The sequence below is a fragment of the Plecotus auritus genome (assembly GCF_963455305.1).
Source record: "Plecotus auritus genome assembly, chromosome: 3".
Classification (NCBI taxonomy): domain Eukaryota; kingdom Metazoa; phylum Chordata; class Mammalia; order Chiroptera; family Vespertilionidae; genus Plecotus; species Plecotus auritus.
In genome coordinates this window covers 62,241,727-62,265,157 of record NC_137772.1, presented here as the reverse complement: position 1 = coordinate 62,265,157, position 23,431 = coordinate 62,241,727, and the positions used below count along the sequence as shown (strand labels likewise).

The 23,431-nt window shown below is 36.8% G+C and overlaps 1 protein-coding gene across 27 annotated transcripts in view; it reads right to left on the bottom strand.

Moving 5' to 3' along the window:
• MYCBP2 (MYC binding protein 2) overlaps nucleotides 1–23,431 on the bottom strand; it is a 308,362-nt gene that overhangs the window by 72,567 nt on the left and 212,364 nt on the right. For 15 of the 27 annotated variants that reach the window (XM_080658818.1, XM_080658838.1, XM_080658842.1 and 12 more), the window contains 6 exons: nucleotides 18,463–18,560; nucleotides 17,655–17,771; nucleotides 16,573–16,713; nucleotides 5,890–5,964; nucleotides 2,808–3,032; nucleotides 1,825–1,957 (listed from right to left, as the gene is read on the bottom strand). In XM_080658818.1, coding sequence (XP_080514944.1) covers nucleotides 1,825–1,957; nucleotides 2,808–3,032; nucleotides 5,890–5,964; nucleotides 16,573–16,713; nucleotides 17,655–17,771; nucleotides 18,463–18,560 — 789 coding nt within the window. The remainder of the gene's footprint in view (nucleotides 1–1,824; nucleotides 1,958–2,807; nucleotides 3,033–5,889; nucleotides 5,965–16,572; nucleotides 16,714–17,654; nucleotides 17,772–18,462; nucleotides 18,561–23,431) is intronic. The other 12 variants (XM_080658841.1, XM_080658821.1, XM_080658824.1 and 9 more) reach the window with 2 other exon arrangements.

Here is a 23,431-nt window from a genome sequence, read left to right as displayed (position 1 = left end):
TGATTGTTATTTGTTCATTTGTCTTTCAGATCAAACTCACAAAGTATCCTCATTTTGTAAATGAGAAAACTGAGGCACAGAGGTATCAGGTAAACTAGGAAAGTTGTAGAGTTGGCATCTGTGCCCTGGCAGTCCAGCTCCAGAGTCCTCTCTTACACATTAAACCACATGGCCAGGTAAAATGACTACTAGGCTAGAAAAGACCCTTTGCTAGTCACTTAAACCATTCTCCTATTATTTAACTACATCCTACATAAATCTGATCTCACTTCAGGTATTTTAATTTATATCTGAATATGCCTATATAAGGAAAATCTTTAAGAATTTATGAATATGCAGTTAATATACTTTAATATGTAGTATGTTGTAAATGAGGTCATTTTGTAAAATGTAGGATTTACATCAAATGAAGCCTTTTTCTTTTTCAAAACAGTGAAAAACAGTTCTACCATGTCAACATTTTATGACCACATCATCTTTGACTATGAAAAATTTATCTGTAAAGACAAGGAAGAAAATAGGTTCCCAAATAATGTTCAATGAATTATTTTTTATTTAAATTCTTTATTGTTTAAAGTATTACATATGTCTCCTTTTTCCCCCATTGACTTCTCCCTGCGTTCAATGAATTATTGATACAGTATGGTATGGTGTAATGAGCACAAATTTTGAAATATAAATGAAGATTCTGGCTCAAGTCTTATATCTGCATCTGTCCAGTTGTATAACCATAGGCAAGTCATTTTAAATTTTATGAGCTTTAGCTTCCTTACCAGTAAAATGAAGATTATATAACCTATCTCAAAGGCTTATTGTGGAAAAAAGGGGGAATGTTTTATTTATAATTCTAATACATTTAAATGTACTCTATCATTCAAGCACGTTTCAAAACTTTTTAATTTATGTTTATGGACATATTGCCTCTTGGATAATGAATATTTTAAGATTATTCTTTCTTGGATAAAAAAGCATATACTATTCTCTCTCTGACATTATTCTATATTTTTGGGATTTGGTAGAAAAGCATATGCTTATTTTACACATTCATTTTGATGTCCTTAATAATATTTTTGTGACTCAACTTAAAGTTATAAACTTCGTGAGCAAAAAACTCTGTGCCTGTCCATAGGAACAATCTGGGTATGAAGAAGTAAAAATTAACTTGAATATAGCATCAGTTTTGCTCTAGTGGTGAATACAGTTCTTTAGGAACACTGAGGGAATTCTTGACTCTGTCAGCTCAGGTAAAGTGATGGTGTGGTCTGAACTCTGAAGAACAAGTTTTTCCACCATGTGAATAGAAAGGGAAACAAAATGGAAAATATTTTATTAAATGAGATCACTGTTGAAAAAGGTAAATGAAGTTTCAAGTTGAAACCCTAACAACAAAATAGGAAACCCCCAGAAGATGCTTTGCATTTATTCAATGTTTTTTCCTGAGACAAAATTCAATCAAATGAAACTGCCTGGGAGAAGTGCTATGATTGATGGTTTGAGAATCAAACTTCCATTTAGTGGTAGGAAGGGTAAAACATTCAGTCCTGGACTGGCACAGAAGAATGATCTCACAAATTCATATTAATCAAAAGCATTTCTTACAAAGATGGATTCATATGTTCTACATTTTGTTTTAATTCTCTTCTTTGATGTGCATTCATTTAGTACTCATGTATTTTACAATATTAACAATTACAAGATTTTATTACGCTTAGCGTTTACTTAAAAAATAAACACATGAAAAGCTCTTTATGATAAAAGAAATACACTTTAAACTTCTGCTTTCAAAGGTTAATCAGAATAAATCACAAATGTAAGCCAACTTGCCATCTTCATGTCGGAGGTACTGGTTTCCGCCTCTGTCTCTAGCTAAGGACCATGCCTCTCCTTCATCACTCTCACAGAACTCTACCATGCTGTTCTTATCCAGCTGCACCCATGTACCTTCAGAATTGGTTACCTAGTACATAACAAAAAGCATGATTGATTGGCTTGATTCTCTCAGGGCATTCAGGCTGAAAAGCAGCAAAAGTTTAAGAGTTTGAATAGTGTAATCATTCCAATAAATATCTATCATGAAATTAGTTTCTGAAATTAAGACCATAGCCCAAGGTAAGACAAAAATCAATAAAAGTTATGTAAAATACTGCTTATTTATGACTTCAGTTAAAATAATTTTTAAGGCACAAGGATAATCCCTAGATAATTTTAAATGTTTCAAAAAACACATGGCTCTTTTTTTAGACACCTAAAATGTCATAACACAACATACTCCATTATTTAGGTTGGTAGTGCCTATAATGCAACTTGAAAATGACCCTGACACTAAGAAATAGCATGACACACTACATCTTCAAGCTCATCATCTGAGACAAATGCCACAGTTGATGAAACGGTTATTTTATTTGCTCAGGACTTCAGTAAGACACATGAATGGGAACAAAAAAATGAAACCTTTTGTATATATCACATCTCCATACTGATCCATAGCAAATATTTTAAAGTGCTGTTAATCCATGACAGTATAGTACATTTATAGTAATAAAAAGATATATGTAATACCAAACTCTTATATACACAGACACATCATTTTGTTAATATAGTTTTCACAAGGATAATTATGAGAATAAAATTATTAGAAAAGCACAGAAAAATTACATTAGTATTTCCAATACAAATAAAGATAAATAACATTAGCATTAAAAAACCTGGGATGGAAATGATAACCTTTGGAAAAAAGAGATGCTTTCTTTGGTTGTATTACATTAAAAATGAATATCTTAAAGTCATGAAGCTACAAGAATCCATACCTCTCCCACTGCTTTGACTTTGTTTCCCAGAACTAACATTCCAATTGGGATACCTCTAAGGTTAGGGCAGCTTCTGATGTTGTGGCCGGAAGGTCCCGTCTTTACTACCTTGTATATGCCCGGACCTCCTCGCAAGAATGGCATATCTTGTTCTTGCATTGTTGCTTCCTGTGGGCAGCAGGAGTTTATGTCTTTGAAAAAGTCATCAGTATTAGTTTTAGGTTCCTGAAAATTTGAATAGGAAAAGAAAATAAACACAATACAATCTATTATCACTTTCAACATATTCTTATTAATAGTTTTCACAACAATTCTATAATGCAGGTACTGTCAATTAAGAAAAAGAATATACAAAGATAACTGAAGTATTAGTCAATACTACCATTAAAGAGCCATTCAGTTTTTCAATGCTTAATAATAATTAAAATAAAGTTGAAGAAAATATAGCAGGACAGCTATTGAACACCAGACTTTTGACTACCATATCACAATTTGAGAACTACAATAGTACTTGATTTTTCTTTTAATACAATATTTAATAGTAGGGGAAACAAATATAATTTACTATGTGAACCATAGCTGAATAATTTTGAATCATTATTACTGCATTACTGTATGTTGGTATGGGTTTAAAAGCCTAAATATTCATTTCCTTCCACTTTTGTCTGTAATTATTATTTAAAAATAGAGAAAATAAGTGTGAAGGCTCTGGAGACTTAGCTATAAACAGAGATAACAATGATAAAATGTACAAAAAATATACCTACATGTTAATATTTACTAGTTATGAGTGAAATAAGAATGTTTTTAAGAATTTTAACAACTCATACTTCTTAATTTACTATAAATAAAAATGTCTTGCTAGATTAGGCCATTATTAAACAGTAATATATTAAAGCTATTAAAATAAAATAATTATACTTTTAGTAAAGAGGACAGATTAACATTAAAGAGGCATTTTTTACATAAATATAATGCATTTGGATATGAGAGTCATTTCTACAATGAAAGAAAAGAACATGCCCTAAATTTTCTGTTAACTCTGCTGTGATGGAATTGTTTCCTATATAAATTCAATGAAGAGGAATAACAACCTTCCCATATTTTTTTGTTCTTCCAACTAAATGTAAATCAAAGTTCCACACCAAGAATTCTTCCATTTTCATCATTACTCCTTTAAAACAGATTTAAACTACAATCTTAAATACAGTAATATACACTCTACAAATTGCTCTATATAGAAAGTCAGTAAAAGATGATCATAATGAGACACTCAAATATGAAGTTAAAATTAATATTTAGTAGCCCTGGCTGGGTGGCTCATTTGGTTGGAGCATCATACCATACACCAAAAAGTTGCAGGTTTGATTCCTAGTCAGGGCACATACCTAGGTTGGGGTTTTGGGTTTGGTCTCTGGTCTGGGCTTGTTTGGGAGACAACCAATCAATGTTTCTCTCACATCTATAATTTCCTTTCTTTCTCTCTCCTCCTCCTCCTCCTCCTCCACTTCTTCCTCTCCTCTCTTTCTAAATCAATAAACATATCCTCAGATAAGGATTAAAAAAACCAACTTTTTAAAGAATTAATATTTAGCAATGTTAGAATAAAATAAATAGTAACACATTATACAAGATAAAATATTATTAAATAGCTCTATCACTATAAATAGTCTCATATTAGGAGGTATATAAATATGTTCATTATGTAGTAGAAAATAAAAAATAAAATCCTGAGGTTAAAAAAAATGTAGATTCAATAATTCTGTGTACTTGTGACTTTAATTCAGTATGTTTGGGCAGGGAAACTTTTAGAGCAACTAGCAACCTTCACATAATATTTTGTACATATCATTGTGGTGATTAATAATCATTACTTTGTAGTTATACAAATATGCACTATGGACAATGTTTATTTACATTTACTATAATTACCATACTTTACTTATCCTAAATTTTTTAGCTATATATTGGCAATTTAATGGAAATGAGAATTTTACTTTAAAAATTCAGACTAGATTAATAATCAAAAATAAGCTTAAAATATCCATTTTATATACGCATGCATGTATACCTGCAAACACTTCAATATGAATACGAAGAGCACTCACGAATTGAGAGTAGGGTCTAAAGTTTAAATTGTGCTACTACACTCACAAGGATTTCAGTAAACATTTAAAAACGTTTTGTTGGTGATCAATTTTAGTAAATACATCATGGTATTTCAAAGTTGGATAAAGGCAAGTTAGTCCTTATTACAACTGAGGTTAAAAAATTACATAGTATAAGATAAAAAAATCACAAGCAAATATTAATAGATTTTGAGAAAAAATAATCTCATTGGTATTTAATGATATATCTGGAGCATTTTATTTTAAGTATAATAGTATCTCCAACTTTTGATTATTCAGGGTAACACTGAGAGGTGTGTTGGCAAAAACTAATAATACTTGAAAGTTATTCACTGAAAGGTAATATATGAGAAATTTTATTAAAATATTTAATTGAATAATTAAATAAGCTATATTAATTAATAAATGTAAAATAAAGTCTATCCAACTTTTTAATATTAAACAGTATAAAAAGAACTGACAGACATAAAGTCAGAACTGTGCTTTTTACTCTCAAGCAATCCTAAAGTACATGTTCAATTCAGCACAGTAAAGTAAGACCTGGTACCAGAATATGATTTGTAGTCCCTACCCATTCTCAGATAAACATTCAACAAGGCATTGTGAAAGAATAGGAAAAAACAGAAGGGACATAGGGTCAAGTCTCTCCCACCTAGATAAGCTAGTTCTGAAAAAGCTAGACTTGGATATAATTGTGGGAGAAGCTAGTCATAAAATTAAACATAGTGAATTTGAAGTCATGTAAAAGTTTAACTTAAACTAATAATACAGTCTTTGGGAGAAGTAGAGGGGAAAGAGTTACAGGGGAAACTCAACTGCAGCACTTTGTATAGATATTTTTTGGTTAAAAAAATTATTAATTTTAAGCCAACACTTCAAAGGATATCATGTAAATCTGTTATACATGCTGAAATACCTGAATAATGTATGATTGTTCCTTACAGTTAACTCACCTGGGGGGAAAAAGCTTTGGAAGTCCATGAAAATACGTCCAAATCCCTGACTCCTTGGCTAGCATTAAAGATATTCTGAGCAACAAAGTTTAAGAAAGAAAAATATCAACAAAGAAAGGGAACAGGATATCAGCTGCAGAAGATGCGTTCACAGTAACAACATTGTTCTGTACTCTAGCACCAGCACTAAAATATTTTATTAAAGGGAAACTGAAGCCACCTGAGTAAACCACACATCAAGGAAATTCTGATAAATAAGTTTTGTCAAAAGCTCTCCATGGATATAGTGTGTCATGCCATTTACTAAAATTGACTGAAAGCTTAACACCATCAATGCAAGAAGGAAACCTTAAAACCCCTTATCTGACGACATATCTGTTCCAAAATAATCAGATTTGTTTCATGACAGAAAACAGTGCAGTTTTATAAAGAAAATGTGAATACAGATTGCATAGATAGTGCAACCGTTACTATGAATAATAATGGCATGTAGTATATGTGAACTAGTTATCACTTTTTAAAGTACCCCCAAAAAAAGTAAATTAGGAAAAAACCTTAAGTAATTTTTCTGTCTTCTATAAGTGCAAAATATCAGTTGGAAATGTTATTGAAAGCTGTTAGTAAATTTGTTAAGCAAGCATAGAGAAAAACACACAATCTGAATCTTTTATCAAAAGACAGGCCAAGTTTTCTCCATTTCAAAGTTTAGGAAATACACAGATCATTTAGTCACTATGTGAAAGTCTAAAAATATTTTGTTAAAGCAGCATAGTCCCAGAGGAAATATTTTCAGAAATTCATAAAGAAAATGTAAATGATATACATTTTACATAGATATATCATTCTATTGTATTTATCTGATCTGAAATTAAAATCTTTCCAGTGAGTGGTAATTACACGATTTTACTGCTTATGTACTAGTAAATACTGTGATAAATGGTTATTGTGGAGAAAATGAGGACATTCAAAATGTTAATAAAAACTGTCATCATCCAAGACTGCAACACAAAGGAAAGAAGTTAATTCCCAACCAATTATAAACCATTTTAGATAACGAGATTTTATTTAATATGCTCTAGTTCTGTAATTTCCTCATATATATATGTGTATAGACCAGCCATGGGCAAACTACGGCCCGCGGGCCGGATACGGCCCATTCGGCTGTTCTATTCGGCCCGCAGAGCCGAAAGAGCAGAGGGTTCTCTTGCTCTCCCCTCCGCTCCTTTACTTTGAATTTATATTAGTTCACACAAACACTCCATCCATGCTTTTGTTCCGGCCCTCCGGTCCAGTTTAAGAACCCATTGTGGCCCTCGAGTCAAAAAGTTTGCCCACCCCTAGTATAGACAGACATAGACACACACCCATATACATACATATGTGCTAATTCATAAATATAAGACAAATGAAAGCCAGAAAAATGAGTTTCTAATAGTATACCTACAAATAAATATAAAACAAAACAAACCCACAAACCAAACCCCCTTCCACATTTAAAAATGGATAGAGGATAGGGTCCTTTCTCTTTAGGTGAACTGGAAACATGTTTGCAAAGCATTTTGAAATGATGCTTGTTTGTTTTTTTGGGGGGAGGGGTTGAAATGCCCTTACTGACTCATCCATGTACTATATAAGAATTTGTGAAATGTTTGCTCAATGGTTTTTCTCTTTCACAGGGAATGGTGTTGCAGATCTTTGACAAAACAATATCAAGAGTTTTTAAAGCATTTTTTAATTTTTAGCTTAACTTTTTTTAGTATTAAAACAACGAAAAACAATGCCGATGAAGTTCGTTATAAAGAAGCAATGTGGCTACTGACAATATTTAAAGCTTGCACCTTTTTTTAATTTCAAAGTGTAAATTTAAGTATTTTCTAAGTCTGAGCACATGAGTTAACATGTACAAGGATATGTCAAAATGATGTAACTGCTAATCACAGTTATATATTGTGAATAAAATTCTATTTTATACATGCTAATTATGTGTGGATTCAAATTTCACACTTTTTGGCCTTTGTTCTGCATTTATAGAAAGTTCTTAGTCTGCACTGGTTTACTATAAGATTATTAAAGTTATTTTCAAAATGTAGTGACCTGACAAAATTGCATTTATCAGAAACAAAAAATTTACCAAACAGAAAGCTGGAGTTTAAAAATAAAATGTACTTGCAAAGTGTTTTTTTGAATATTTAGGAAAGTTTAATATATATGCATGTGTGTGTGTGTGTGTGTGTGTGTGTACACACACACACACACACACACATAGTTACAAAAATTGAAATCATTTTATTCTCAAAGACTATTTTAAAGGCAAAAAGAGGTGTGTGAAGAAAAGGAAAGCATATTAAAAACCTAAGTAAATTAATGAGTACCAAATCACATCTCTAAGCTGATAATCTTTCAAGGCATGGAAGAGATCAAATAAGAGAAAAATTTCCATGGTGAAAATATATGACCAAACATGTCAAATGCTCAAGCAAAAAAAAAAAAAAAAGATAAATAATCATCAAGGACAGCACATTTACTAATGCTACATTAAGTAAATATTTATAATTTACTAAAATTGAGAAACAGGTTATGCATACACATACACAGATCTAATAATAAAACAAACCAAGAAATTTGGTGTATGCTGAATCTGTGACTATCAGACACCAGTAGGTATCCCAAAAGTATGAAACTGAACATAAAATGCAAGAAACACTTTCTAATTTTACCAATTACCCTGGGTAATACTCTAAGAGAGACTACCAAATATTTTTCCTTCATTTCTCCTTCAAATCTTCAGGGTCCCCAATTTTGGAAAAAAATCAACCTTTCCATATTTGAACCACATTTGGCCTAAGTAGGTAAGAAGTGGTTTGTATAAATGCATGGAGATGTTCAGAGACCAGTGTTGCTTCTGCAAGAATTCAGATAATATGGACTTTATAAAGATATCTTAGAACACTTCTAATGAGGTACCATCTACTTTCCTTGATATAAACTTTCTCTACCATTCAACTTGCTTCATAATGTTGCGATACTTCATTTTTGACCAAGTATCCACAGAATTATGCCTCTAAATCACTAAATATCTCCTTATCCTATAAGTAAAATGGTTTTCCAAAAAATTTAAGTTCAATTCCTAGGCAATCAAATATCTCCCATGTCATGTACTTAACTAATTCTCTCTTCTTTCTAATTACATTTTCCCTCATGAAACATTCTACTAGTTTACACTTTGTAGTTTCCAAATGTTCACAATTTTAATTTGCCTTCTCAAACTCATCCATGTCACCCTCAACATATATCATGGTCCTTGTTCATATTTGAATATTCATATTTACTTCCTACTTGTGATCTTGGGAGAGGAGCTATCTTTTGTCATAAAAAAATGAGAATGTTAAAATACTTAACATCACAGAGTCACAAAGAATTAAGTGAGAGAATTAAGGTAAAGAGCATATATGTTAGGAATTCTTTAAAACAGTACGATCATACCAAATACCAAGAATTCAAATTTAGTATTCAACAAACATTGAAAGCCTTCCATGAGCAAAATGTAATAACACTGGGAAGAAACAAATATGAGTAAGAAGGGACCCTTGTTAGTCCTTAACAGAAATAAAAGGTATATAAATACAAATGGGCTCAAGGCAAGAAAAAAGAAAACAAACAACATTATGGATAGTTAGAAAGAGAAATAAGCCTTTTCTACTTTTACTAGTACAGACAAAGTGCTACCTGAGAAGGGAGAGAGAAACCTAATTTCCCCAGTACTTATACGCTTTCCATCCCCAATTCATTGCTTCATTCATATAAACTATCAGTTCCCAAACATAGTATACCTCCATAAATTTGGAATTTGAGTCTATGTCTAGAAATTCCTTCTCTTTCTCCTGGCAACTTTTCTTTAAGACCTCTTCAAATGTCCTCCTAAGTGAAGCCATTTTAAAACTTACCAAAACGCAATGTAATTATTGGATATGATATATCTATTACACCATATAGCGAGTACCTCAAGAACAAGAACTGTACTACATCTTATTTATTTTGTATTCCTCTCTTCTGCCTCTCCACCCAACACCTACTTCTCAGTTTAGTGTTTGGCACATAATTAGGACCCAATAAATATTTGTTGAATGAACAATTAGTAGCTATAGAATTATTGGGAATTACAGAGAAGAAAAAGGTCAAGGGAAACTTTTATCCCTGTCAACAGGAAAATATTGGAAAGGTTAGGGGAAATAAATGGGAGCAAAAGCATTCTGGACAAATGAAACAACATAAACAAAGACTGTAGGACGTAAAACTGAACACTGAACACAGTGGTCTAAAAGGGCAAGAAGTTCTAGTAGCCCATGAGCACCTCACAGAAAAGAATCTGCATCCTTCATGTTTAACCCTATTTTTCCCATTACTTAAAAATATTTTTAAAATACATAGTTATAATACAAATGTCTAATGCTATTTAATCTCTAAATTAGAACATAACATGCTAAAACTTTAATGTCCCATTTGAACTAAGTTAGGATGCCACTGTTTCTTAGTAATGTAATGATGTTTAAATAGAACTTTCTAGGTGGCTAAAATTTAGCTAAAGTACATATCTACAATGAAAACCAAAGTTATATAAGTAAATAAACAAGACACTGCAAAAAGATAACTTTAAAGCTTATTCTAAATATGACTATGTTCATCTTTTTTTTAAAAAAATGTAGCTCATCGAGTATTTAAGCACTATTTAAATTTCCAATCCTGCCCTAACTGGTATGGCTCAGTGTATAGAGCGTTGGCCTGCGGACTGAAAGGTCACAGGTTCGATTCCAGTCAAGGGCATGTACCTTGGTTGCGGGCACATTCCCAGTAGGAGATGTGCAGGAGGCAGCTGATAGATGTTTCTCTCTCATCGATGTTTCTGACTCTCTATCACTCTCCCTTCCTCTCTGTAAAAAACCAATAAAAATATATAAAATAAATTAATTAATTTCCAATCCTTAGCCACACTCTTCCCAACAGTTTGAGTCAGGACCCAAATACGATACTAACATTGAAGTAAATGCAAAATTTTTTACACTAGAACAGGTTGAAGGGTAGATGTAAAGATTGCTAAGGGAAACTTTTCTGTATTTTTGCATCTTAAGTTAGTGACATTGGTCCTTCATTTTTTAATTTATCAGTATTTTGAAATTATAAGCCAGAATTATAGTTGACTTATTCACAAATGGCCTGAAGTAAAAAGGAAGAAGAGTGTAAAGTGCTTGCCCAGTAGTAAATGTTTTGAGATGCAAAGGGAGAAGTAACAAAATGCATTTATTTGGCTGTATTAGTTCCTTTAGGGCAGTGGTCGGCAAACCGCGGCTCGCGAGCCACATGCGGTTCTTTGGCCCCTTGAGTGTGGCTCTTCCACAAAATACCACGGCCTGGGCGAGTCTATTTTGAAGAAGTGGCGTTAGAAGAAGTTTAAGTTTAAAAAATTTAGCTCTCAAAAGAAATTTCAATCGTACTGTTGATATTTGGCTCTGTTGACTAATGAGTTTGCTGACCACTGCTTTAGGGGATGAGATGGAGCTGTTATTTCCTCTGTGCAAATATCATTATTCCCTCTGTGCCCTATCACATTTAGCCTTGCAGAGTAAGGTACCCATTAAAAATTTACTGACTGTATAAGGGCCTGCCCCATTCCCTACGACAAAACCCTGGAAAAGTAGCCTGTCCTTACTGATGCCAGGTTCTGACTCTGTGTTGGTCCTCATCTAACACCTGCACTGATGTAACTTTATATTAGATCTGTTTGAAGCCCTAGACCAGTTTATTTTGCTACTCTGTATCCTGTCATCTTGAGTCACCACACAAAAACAAAACCCTTATGTCATCTACCTGTTCTCTTATTTTTACACCAAAACTGCTCTAAGCTTTTTCCTGATCCAATATCAAACTATTTCCATTTGCCCCATAACTTTATACTGTATGTAATGGTAACCAAACTCACTTTTATCTTAAACCTTGCAGGTCACAGTGTTGCCATCACATGTGTGTCTTCCTGTCGATGCAAATGATCATCCAGCTGCCTTGCCTGTTAGTTCTTATACTAAAGCAGTTTCAATGACTTTCGCTTTTCACTGAACTTCAGTTACCTTTGCTGGCCACATTAATGGGCCATCTATTCAATAAAATGTTCTAACTATTAAGTCAAATTAAAATATTCTAATTTAACACACAAACTGCCTATATCCTTCCAACTCTAACTAAAGTGCACTCACTATGTTGTTCGGGGATTGTACTACGTCCTCCAAGTCCACTGGGCCCCCCATTTGCCAGTTCACATTTACAACTTAGGCCAGATCCCAGCTGGTGATCTCAACTGCTCCTCCATCACCACCTGAAATTCCTCTTCAACCCTATTTTTCTGTCACAGCACTTTGGATAATTCCAGTTAGTGCTAGAATCTGCTTTCTTGGCTCTTTTAATTCTGGACACTTAGGGCTATGTGGGAGGAAGTTCATCCAGAATGGATCCATTCAGTGGTCTCACTGGGTCCTTAGTGGCCCAATAATCCCCAAACAAGTAGTTTTTACTTCAGATCCCTCTTCCATCTCTATCAAACATTATTCCAAAATTTTATGACATTTCTGAATCTGTTGGAGACCGGGTGTAAGCTGACACGGTCCTTGCACCTGAAGGGACTAGCAAGGCTAGGTCCCCTACCCACACAGTTTTCCCAGGCTTGTTTGGATGTCAGTTATCAGTAGAATGAGAGCAACCTTTCATAGTTTACCAAGAAGTCTGTAACTATTTACTGAGATTTGCTGTACTGAGAATTTGTCCTTCTGCTCTGTCTCTCCCTTAGAGATTAAGAGGAACAAAGAATACATTCCTCTTGACAGACCTCCTGTTCAGTGTTTTGTGCACAAAAGGCATTACACAGTTAATAAACTTGCTGCAGTCTCTCGATTATCTGTAGTCCTCCCGATCCTGCTCTCCTGTCTTTCTTTCTTTTCTTAATTCCCACCTCCCTACCTCAGCCCGGTTCAACCTGTCAGGCTGGCCCTGGCATGAATCCTTTAATGTAACTCATTTGTTTCTATCCCAACTGATGGCTTGCTCTCTTCTAGTTTATGAAGTATCATGGCATCTGCCTTCTACCTCACCCCGTCTTCCCTCCATCCCTAAAAACATATTTACTGCCATACACATCCCCTCCTCCTTCACAGAAACACCTCTCCAAATATGGCCTTAATTCCATTTTCTCCTTCTTTTTCAGTCTTCAGATTTTTTATGTACATCTTTAATTTACCCCTTTCCTACTGGTGTCTTTAATTTATAAAAATCTCAAGTTACTACCATGTTTAAAATAAAGGAACCAAAAAAAATCTCAGCCTTCTTAGTGATACTAAATTATGTACATGAAAATAGAACTCATGTCATTCTTAAACATAAAAACCAGAAAAATTGCAAAGCCACTTACTTCATTTAAAATTCTATCTCCAATATTCTGTATCAAGATTTTTTAAGTCAGTGACAACCTTCTCATTCACGTTCCAGTGAAAACCCACAAGTATCTGTATGGCTCACTCCATTTAGCTTTCTTTCTTACCTTTGTTACTGCCCTTCATTCTCTGGCCTCAAGAATACTGTCTAACCCTAACCGGTTTGGCTCAGTGTATAGAGCATCTGCCTGTGGACTGAACGGTCCCAGGTTCAATTCCGGCCAAGGGCATGTACCTTGGTTGCGGGCACAGCCCCGGTAGGAGGTGTGCAGGAGGCAGCTGATCGATGTTTCTCTCTCATTGATGTTTCTAACTCTCTATCCCTCTCCCTTCCTCTCTGTAAAAAAAAAAAAAAAATCAATAAAATATATTAAAAAAAAAAAAAAGAATACTGTCTACTATTAGATGGGGTTTCAAATTGTCAAATAATGGAACACCAATGTGCCAAAATGAACCATGGCATTTAGAACTTCAACACACAGTACTCCTTGCTCTTCCTTTCTCCTGTTGATTCTCCTGTTTTACCTATGACTGCCTTCTTCTCTCAAAAGCATCTCTTCAAATGAACAAGCAAAGGAATTAGGAAAACAATTTTGGATGGGGATGTAGTAAAGATAATGCCTTATAGGGCTTAAATACACAAAAGTCTAAATTGGTGAAAATTTTAAAAGTAAGCTATAAACAGAAGAAATAAAATGGCGGTTACACTTATTTCATTTAAAATATAATTTTCATAATCCTGAGGAATATTTGGTTACTATAATGGAAAAAACTATTTCAAACAATTGAAAGCCAACTTATTAGTCATAGATGATAAATAATCCTTATTTCTCTTTCAGAGAAGTACCTCTTTTCATGAGGATCAAAATCCTTCTCATTTTTACCTGCAGATACGAATCAGTAGAAAATTGAAGATCTCATTTATTTAAAATTTTATATTTTAATTATAGATTTGTCATTTTTTAGCTTAATCTCAGTAAAATAGGAGGCCAACACACTCGAAGCTTTTTTTAAATAACAGATCTATTAGTAAAAATATATTCAGTTATATCTCTCCTCACTGTACTATTATAAAGCATAAATAAAATAATATAAAAAAATTAGATAAATAAATATAAATATAAATAGAAGTTTTCATATTTTCTTTTCCAAAGACTCATCATGTATAACTGCCCCTTTGGAGAACATTACTCTGGACTACCAAGAAGAAAAACAAACAATATATTGAATGGTTTGATATCACATTAACTTTACACATTGATTTGTAAGAAATTCATCTGTTTAAAATGTTAAGGTTTTTTAAAAATAAAATTTTAATAGTGCTATTTATTTGCAGTGTCATAAGGAATACATACATTTGATTATGATGAAAAGGAAGAAAATCATAATTTTATATTTAAACTAAAGGCCCGATGCACAAAATTTGTGCACAGGTGGTGGGGTGGGGTGTGTGTGTGTCCCTCAGCCCAGCCTGCACCATCTCTAAACTGGGACCCCTCGAGGGATGCCTGACTGCCCTGCCCGCCCATTTAGGCCCGATCCCACTGGGCAGTCGGACATCCCTCTCACAATCCAGGACTTCTGGCTCCCAACTGCTCACCTGCCTGCCTGCCTGATTGGCCCTAACTGCTTCTATCTGCCAGCCTGATCACCCCCTAACCACTCCCCTGCCAGCCTGATTGATGCCTAACTGATCTCCTGCCGGCCCAATTGCCCCTAACTGCCCTTCTCTGCCGGCCTGGTGACCCCTAACTGCCCTCCCCTGCAGGCTTAGTCCTCCCCCCCCACAAACATGCCTTGTTCCTCCCAACTGCCCTCCCCTGCAGGCCTGGTCCCTCCCAACTGTCTTCCCCTGCAGGCCTGGTCCCCCGCAACTGCCCTCCCTACAGGCCTGGTTGCCCCTAACTGCCCTCCCCTGCCAGCCTGGTCGCCCCTAACTGTCCTCCCCTGCTGGCCTGGTCGCCCCTTACTGCCCTCCCCTGCCTGCCTGGTCCCTTCCTCCAACTTCCCTCCTCCGCAGACCTTGTCCCCTCCAACTGCCATCCCCTGCTAGCCTGGTGACCCCTAACTGCCCTCCCTTGCCAGGCTAGTAGCCCCTAACTGCCCTCCCATGCAAGCCTGGTTGCCGCTAACTGCCCTCCCCTGCCGGCCTGGTCACCCTTAACTGCCTTTGCCTACTGGCCTGGTCGCCCCTAACTGCCCTCCCCTGCAGGCCTGGTCTCCCCCAACTTCCCTCCCCTGCAGGCCTGGGTCCCCCCAAATTGCCCTCCCCTACTGGCCTGGTCCCCCCCAACTACCCTCCTCTGTAGGCCTGGTCCCCCCAACTATCCTCCCCTGCAGGCCTGGTCACCCCCAACTGCCCTCCTCTGCCAGCTTGGTCACCCCTAACTGCCCTCCCCTGAAGGCCTGATTGCCATCAACTGCCCTCCCTTGCAGACCTGGTCCCTCCCAACTGCCCTCCCCTGCTGGCCTGTTTGCCCACAAATGCCCTCCCCTGCTGGCCATCTTGTGGCAGCCATCTTGTGTGTTGGAGTGATGGTCAATTTGCATATTACCCTTTTATTAGATAGGATTATAAAGAGTTGTGCTTTACTATCACATTTAGTGATGCAGCAATCTTGTGAATTTTCTAATGCATTTATTAAAGAGGTTCAATGAATTTCCTCAGACAGTAAGATCTAGGTTCAACTAGAACACTGGAACACCACAAGTCTAAAAATCCAGCTTATCTTAACACAATAATATTATAAGCTAAGAAGGAAACATTCAAACTTAGACAAAACACAGAGAGCTAATTACGAAATGCCAACATAAAAAACAAATGTTATACATGTTTTTTAATGTATATAATAATATGGAATGCATAAATTTAGTGCAGAATTCATTCCAAACAGTAGTGTGACTAAGAAAGTTTAAAAAAAAGATGCAACCACTCTTATTTCCCACCTCTTTGAAAGGAACTCAGTAGACCCAGTTTTCATTTATTACTTTCTGCCTGTGAGGGATCATAGTAAGTATTAAGGTCATCAGCCTTTCCAGCTCCACCTTTATTACACAGAAGCTCTCAAGAATTCAAGCACTTTTAAAGTAAGAGTTATTTAGTTGTGGTATACCTCAGAACTGAAAAGCCTTCATTAGCTTAATTAAAGAAAAGTCCTGTAATGAGGACAGAGTGCACCTATAACACTTTTAAAAATAACCTTTTACTTACGTCAATAGGGACCAGAAGACTCTTGCCAAGATGTTGATTAAAAGAGAGACACCAGGCTTCAGTGTACCCATTCATATTAGGAACATACTTCTTTATTGTCTCATCATTCAGCCTCAGCCATACACCATCATCATTGTGGATCTGTGAGAAATAAGCATCAAAAACAAGCCATGGCCTCCTGTAACTCCTATGAGGCTAGCAAAGGCTGAAAGGCTACAAAACAGGCAAATAATGGTGGACACGGAGATTAAGCATCTAGTTTTTCAGAAGGTAAGTATGAGAGAACCTTTAAAGAAAAAAGCACCAATGGAATGCCAAGCAATATATTTCACATGGTGAGATTGCAAAAACAATGTCACATAGGAGTAAAAGTACAAACATATCACCCTTTAAAATAAAAACTTGAAACATAAAACCAGATGTTTCCCAAAAGAACATGTCTTCCTTCCCCCAATTTAGACTTTAATAATCACAAGTTATTTGGTTGTTTTATTAGAAAAATGTACTGTCAAAGTTAAAGAAATACAATAAACACATTTAAAAATAAACATGAACTGTACGCATTTTCAGTGAGTGCTTGTACAGACTCTGACTCCTATGTTAACTGAGTTCCATTCATTTTAAAAATATAATTTTAGCCCGACCAGGTGGCTTAGTGGTTGAGCATCAATCTATGAACCAGAAGGTCACAATTTGATTCCCAGTCAGGGCAAATGCCTGGGTTGTGGGCTCCATCCCCAATGAAGGACTTGCAGGAGGCAGTCAGTCAGTCAATGATTCTCTCTCATCATTGATGTTTCTGTCTCTCCCTTTCTCCCTTTCCCTTCCTCTCTGAAATATATATATATATATATATATATATATATATATATATATATATAAATTTTAGTTATTTTTATTGATAAAAAAATTAATGAAATGCTTAAAACTCAATGAACACATTTTGAAAAATAATTTTCTAAACACTACCCAAACTAGTTAAAAGATATTCTAACAGAAAATTTAGTAACCTTATTATTATGCAAACAAATGCAAAAACTTTCTTTTCAAGATTAATTACCAGGTGTTTCATTATAAATTACCTCATCAATAAAAGTGATGGTTCCATTGACTTTCACTATGCCTATCTGCTCACTCTGAAGGGAAGGGTGACTGCGAATACGAAGCCCTGCACTGTCTTTGGCCACAAATTTTCGAACCTGAGAAAAGCAAAGATAGACAGGGAAAATCATGGTTTGGAGATCACATAAGTAGTAAGAGATAAAATTAAACAGAATTGAAGTATTATTAATTCTAATAAAGCCTCTAAAATTATTTGTAGCTGCTTTTCTTGTGCAAATAACAGTGGTTTATTTATAACTAAAGTATTAAAGTGTACATTACGGAAAAAATTAGAAAATTATTAATATATTTATATTTGCCTCTCTAACTTTTGAAGACATGATTAAAAAAGAGAAAGGAATTATTATTGTTAGAAAAGTATAATATAAATTCTTTACCAATATTTTTTTAATAAATAGTTTACAAAAATTTCTCTATTTACTTTCAATGTTAGGAAATTAATTTTTCTTAGTGGCAAGGATATTTTAACTTTGCAAACTTTATACACTTCTGAGCAGTAGACTTGTAGTTAGCTGTAAATTTTCAATTAATAGAAAGTACAAAAGGCCTATAAATTACTTAAGTCTTACACAAAGATGCCAAAAAGTACAGGTTATACTATTTAGAAATGAGTAGAATTACCATGAACTACTCTTCAAAATTATTGAGGGGTATTTAGAATTCAAATATTAAAGTCAAATAAAACAAAGATGGCCACTTTGCAGCATCAATGAAGAAAATTAATAAATCTCTTGACTGTTTCAGATTCTGATTTCATCCTATCCTAACCTTATTTGGTTGAGGTTCAGTCTTTGGTTTGACCAGCTGAGTTCCCGGTGGTATCATCCCTTTAGGTGGGTCTTTGACTTTTACTTCTAGGCCAGCATCTGTAAGAAAAGGAGGCAAACTATAATGTTTGAGAATACAAGAAAGCGAGAATTCTTATACCTAACCTTATAAACAATCAAAGGCTATTTTAAACAGTTGAAAAAAAAATCTGAATTCTGTTCTTTTAAGGTCATTGATATCCTAGCTAATAAAAGAGTAACATGCAAATTAAGCATCACTCTGCTACACCCACAAGCCACGCCCACCAGCCAATCAGGAGCAAGTATGCAAATTAACCCAACCAAGATGGCTGCTGCCACAGAGTGAGCAGGAGGCTTGGGTTTCCCTGGCAATGGAGGAAGCCAAGCTTTCTGCACACCCTGGCAGGCCCAGGCCTCCACTCAAGGCTACAAAGTTTCAATTATAGAAGATAAATAAATCCCAACAAAAATGGCTGCAGCCATGGCGCGAGCGGGAGGCTTGGCTCCGCTGAAGGCTACAAAGTTTAAATTATAAAAGGTAAATAAATCCCAGATTCCAGGGCCTCTGCTTGGGTTGCCAGGGGGCGTGGCCGGCCTGCAAACCACCACAGGCCCCTCGCCCAGGCCGCCTCATGCCCCAAGGAAACCCCCACCCTGATCCAGGACACCCTTCAGTGCAAACCAGCTGGCCCCCACCGTGCACCAGGCCTCTATCCTATCTAATCCTATCTAATCAAAGAGTAATATGCAAACTGACCATCACTCCAACACACAAGGTGGCTGCCCCCATGTGGACACAAGATGGCCACCACAAGATGGCCAGCAGGGGAGGGCAGTTGGGAGGGACCAGGCCTGCAGGGGAGGGCAGTTAGGGGTACCTGGCTGGCAGAGGAGGGAAGTTGGGGGTGACTGGGCCTGCAGGGAAGGGCAGTTGGGGGGGACTCAGGCCTTCAGGGGAGAGCAGTTGGGGTAGGGGGCCAGGCCTGCAGGGGAGGGTAGTTAGGGGTGACCAGGCCTGCAGTGGAGGGCAGTTAGGGGTGACCATGCCTACAGGGGAGGGCAGTTAGGTGCAAACAGGCTGGCAGGGGAGCAGTTAGGGGCAATAAGGCTGGCAGGGGAGTGGTTAGAGGGTGATCAGGCTGGCAGGCAGAAGTGGTTTGGGGCAATTAGGAAGGCAGGCAGGGGAGCAGTTGGGAGCCAGCAGTCCTGGATTGTGAGAGGGATGTCCAACTGCCTGTTAAGGCCCGATCCTCCTGGGATTAGGCCTAAACGGGCAGTTGGACATCCCTCAAGGGGTCTCAGATTGGAGAGATTGCAGGCTGGGCTGAGGGACATACTGCCCCCCTGTGCAAGAATTTCGTGCACCGGGCTTCTAGTTTATAGTTAAGAAAGAGAAGTATTTGAAAAATGTCCCTGAGATTCCAAATGGGTGTATTAGACTTCAAGGAAAAGAGTTCACATTCTTTATCTGGACACATGAAGTTATAATGAGATCTTGAACGGCACAATTGCTGTGAAGGGAAACCCATCCTCACCACCACCCAGACTGGCCTCAGATGCAAACTGGGACCCTACAACCTCTCTGGACAAAGGCCTGCTACGACAGCTCCACACCCACAGACACTGAGAATCCAGCCATCCCGGCTGCAGAGTCCTGTGAGTCAGAGTGCAGCCCCCTTCCCCTGGCCCACTGCAGTGGCATAGGACCTGCGTGACCCACAGTGTGCGAGTGCCCCCCGCTGACACAGGGCGGCCGTGCAACATGGTCCCCTGGCAGGCCCGCCATTCTCATTCTTGGCACATGCACGAGGTAAAGGGAGCGTCAGTGACTCAGATTCTCAGCGCATGCACATGGGGACTCTGATTCTCGGCAAGCGGGAGAGGCCTCACTGGTGCCAATGACTCTAATTCTTGGCATATGCATGCACAGGGACTCTGATTCTCGGTGTGCGCAGGCAGGGACTCTGATAATCAGCATGCGCACCAGAGATGTGGATTCTCGGTGCACACACGCAGGGCTTGGATTCCTGGTGCACGTGAGCGGGGACTCTTATTCTCGGTGCACATGTGCATGGGAATGCTGATCCTCGGCACGTGCAAGAAGCTGCACCAAGCACAGGTGACTCTGATTCCCACTGCACGCACACGGTGATTCTAGATTCTTGGTGCTTGCATGCGAGAACTCTGATTCTCAGTGCACATGGCCCCGCCAACCCAAGGCAGCCACACAGCTCAGTGCCTGAACTCTTCAGTGATGCTTGGGATGCACAATGTTCCCATGCATGCAGCTCAGGCCCCCGCAACTCTGCACTTGTACCTTCTAGTGAAAGCAAAATGGGGCGGCAACGAAACAATCCCCAAAGTTAAGAAAAGGGGGAAATCACCAAGAAAGGAGCTAAATGTAAAAGAGGCATGCAATATGTCAGAAAAAGAATTCAGAGTAATGGTCATATAATTCATAAGCCGGATAGACGAGAAAATCAACAACCTATGCAAGAATCAGGAGGAAATCAAAAGTTAGATAGGTATAATAAGGAACATGATGGAAGGTTTCAACAGTAGACTAGGAGAAGTGTAGGATCGAATTAGTGAGTTAGAAGATTAGGTAGAGAAACAAGCCCCAACTGAACAGCAATTGGAGAAAAAATTAAAAAGCAGGAGTAGAGCCTAAGGGAGTTTTGAGACAACATGAAATGAAGTAACATACATATAATAGGGATGGATGCCAGAAGGACAAGATAAGCAGCAAGGATTATTTGAAGAAATCATGACAAAAAAACTTCCCTGAGATGGGGAAGAAAAAGTCACATAAGCACAGAGAGTCCCAAACAAGATGAATCCAAAAAGACCCACACCAAGACATGTTCTAATTACAAAGGCAAATGTTAACAACAAAGAGAGAATCTTAAAGGCTGCCAGAGAGAGAGATAGAGATTTACCTACAAAGAATCTCCCATCAGATTATCAAATGATTTCTCAACAGAAACATATCAGGCCAGAAGGAAATGGAATGAAGTATACAAAGTGATGCATAGTAGGGACTGAACCCAAGAATACTCTATCCAGCAAGGATATCAATCAAAATTGAAGGGGAAATCAGGAGCTTCTCAGACAAAAAGGCGTTTATCACTACCAAGCCAGTAAAGCAAGAAATGCTCAAGGGACTGTTGTAAAAAGAATAGAAAGGGAAGAAGGAACACAGGCATAAAGAATATAAATGGTTACAAAAAAGTACTTATCAATAATAACATTAATGTAAATGGACTTAAATACTCCAATCAAAAGACACTGAGTGACTGAATGGATAAGAAAACATGACCCATGTATATGCTGTCTACAAGAGACCCACCTCAGAACAAGGGACTCACTCAGACTGAAAGTGAAGGGATGGAAAAATATATTTCAGGCAAGTGGAAATGAAAAAAAGGCTGAGGTAGCAATACTTGTATCTGACAAAATAGACTTCAAAGTGAAGGCCATAACAAGAGACAAGTAAGGCCACTTCATAATCCTAAAGGGATTGATACAACAAGAGGATATAACTCTGGTAAACATATATGCACCCAATGCAGAGCACCAAAATACATAAAAAAAACTTTGGGAAGATATAAAGGGAGAGACTGACAGCAATACAGTCATAGTAGGGGACTTTAATACCGCACTGACAACACTGGATAAATCCTCTAAACAAAAATTCAGCAAAGAAACAGCAATCCTAAATGACTCATGGGATTAGACAGACTTAATTGACATCTTCAGAACATTCCACCCCAAAGCTAGAGAATATACATTCTTCTCAAGTGCACATGGGACATTTTCAAAGATAGACCACATATTGGGACACAGGCAAATGTCTCCAAATTCAAGAAGGTTAAAATCGTATCAGGCATCTTCTCAGATCACAATGGCATAAAATTAGAAATCAACTACAATAAAAACAATGAAAAAAAATCAAACACTTGGAGGCTGAATAGCATGCTATTATACAATGATTGGGTGACCAGAGATCAAAGAAGAAATTACAAACATCCTGGAAACAAATGTCAATGAAAACATAACAATTCAAACTCTATGGGACACAGTGAAAGCAGTCCTGAGAAGGAAGTTCATAGCATTACAGGCTTAACTCAAAAAAAAAAAAAAGAAAGAAAGAAAGAAAAAAATGGGAATAAACCATCTAACTCTGCAACTTGAAGAATTAGAAAAAGAGCAACAAGAAAAGCCCAGAGTGAGCAGAAGGAAGAAAAAAATAAAGATCAGAGCGGAAATAAAGGGCATAGAGACAAAAAAAAAACACTACAAATGATCAATGAAACCAAGAACTGGTTCTTTGAAAGGATAAACAAGATTGATGAACTTCTAGCCAGGATTACCAAGAAGCAAAGAGAGAGGACCCAAATAAACAATATCAGAAATGAAAAAGGCGAAATAACAACAGACCCCACAGAAATACAAAGCATTGTAAAAAAATACTATGAGCAACTCTATTCCAACAAACTGGTCAACCTAGAATAAATGGACATATTCCTAGAAAAATACAACCTTCCAAAACTCAATTAGGAAGAATAAAAAAATCTGAATAGGCTGATAACTATGGAGGAAATTGAAGCAGTAATAAAAAAAACTTACAACAAACAAAAGCCCTGGACCAGACGGCTTCACAGGGGAGTTCTACCAAGTATTCAAAGAACTAAAACCTATCATCCTCATACTATTCCAAAAAATTCAAGAGGCAGGAACACTTCCCAAGCTCTTGATACAAAGCCAGCATTACCCTAATCTCAAAACCAGATAAAGACAATACTAAGAAAGAGAATTACAGGCCAATATCCCTCATGATCATAGATGCCAAAATTCTAAACAAAATTCTAGCAAATCGGATCCAGCATTACATTAGAAAGATCATACACCATGACCAAGTTGGATTTATTCCAGGCATGCAAGGATGG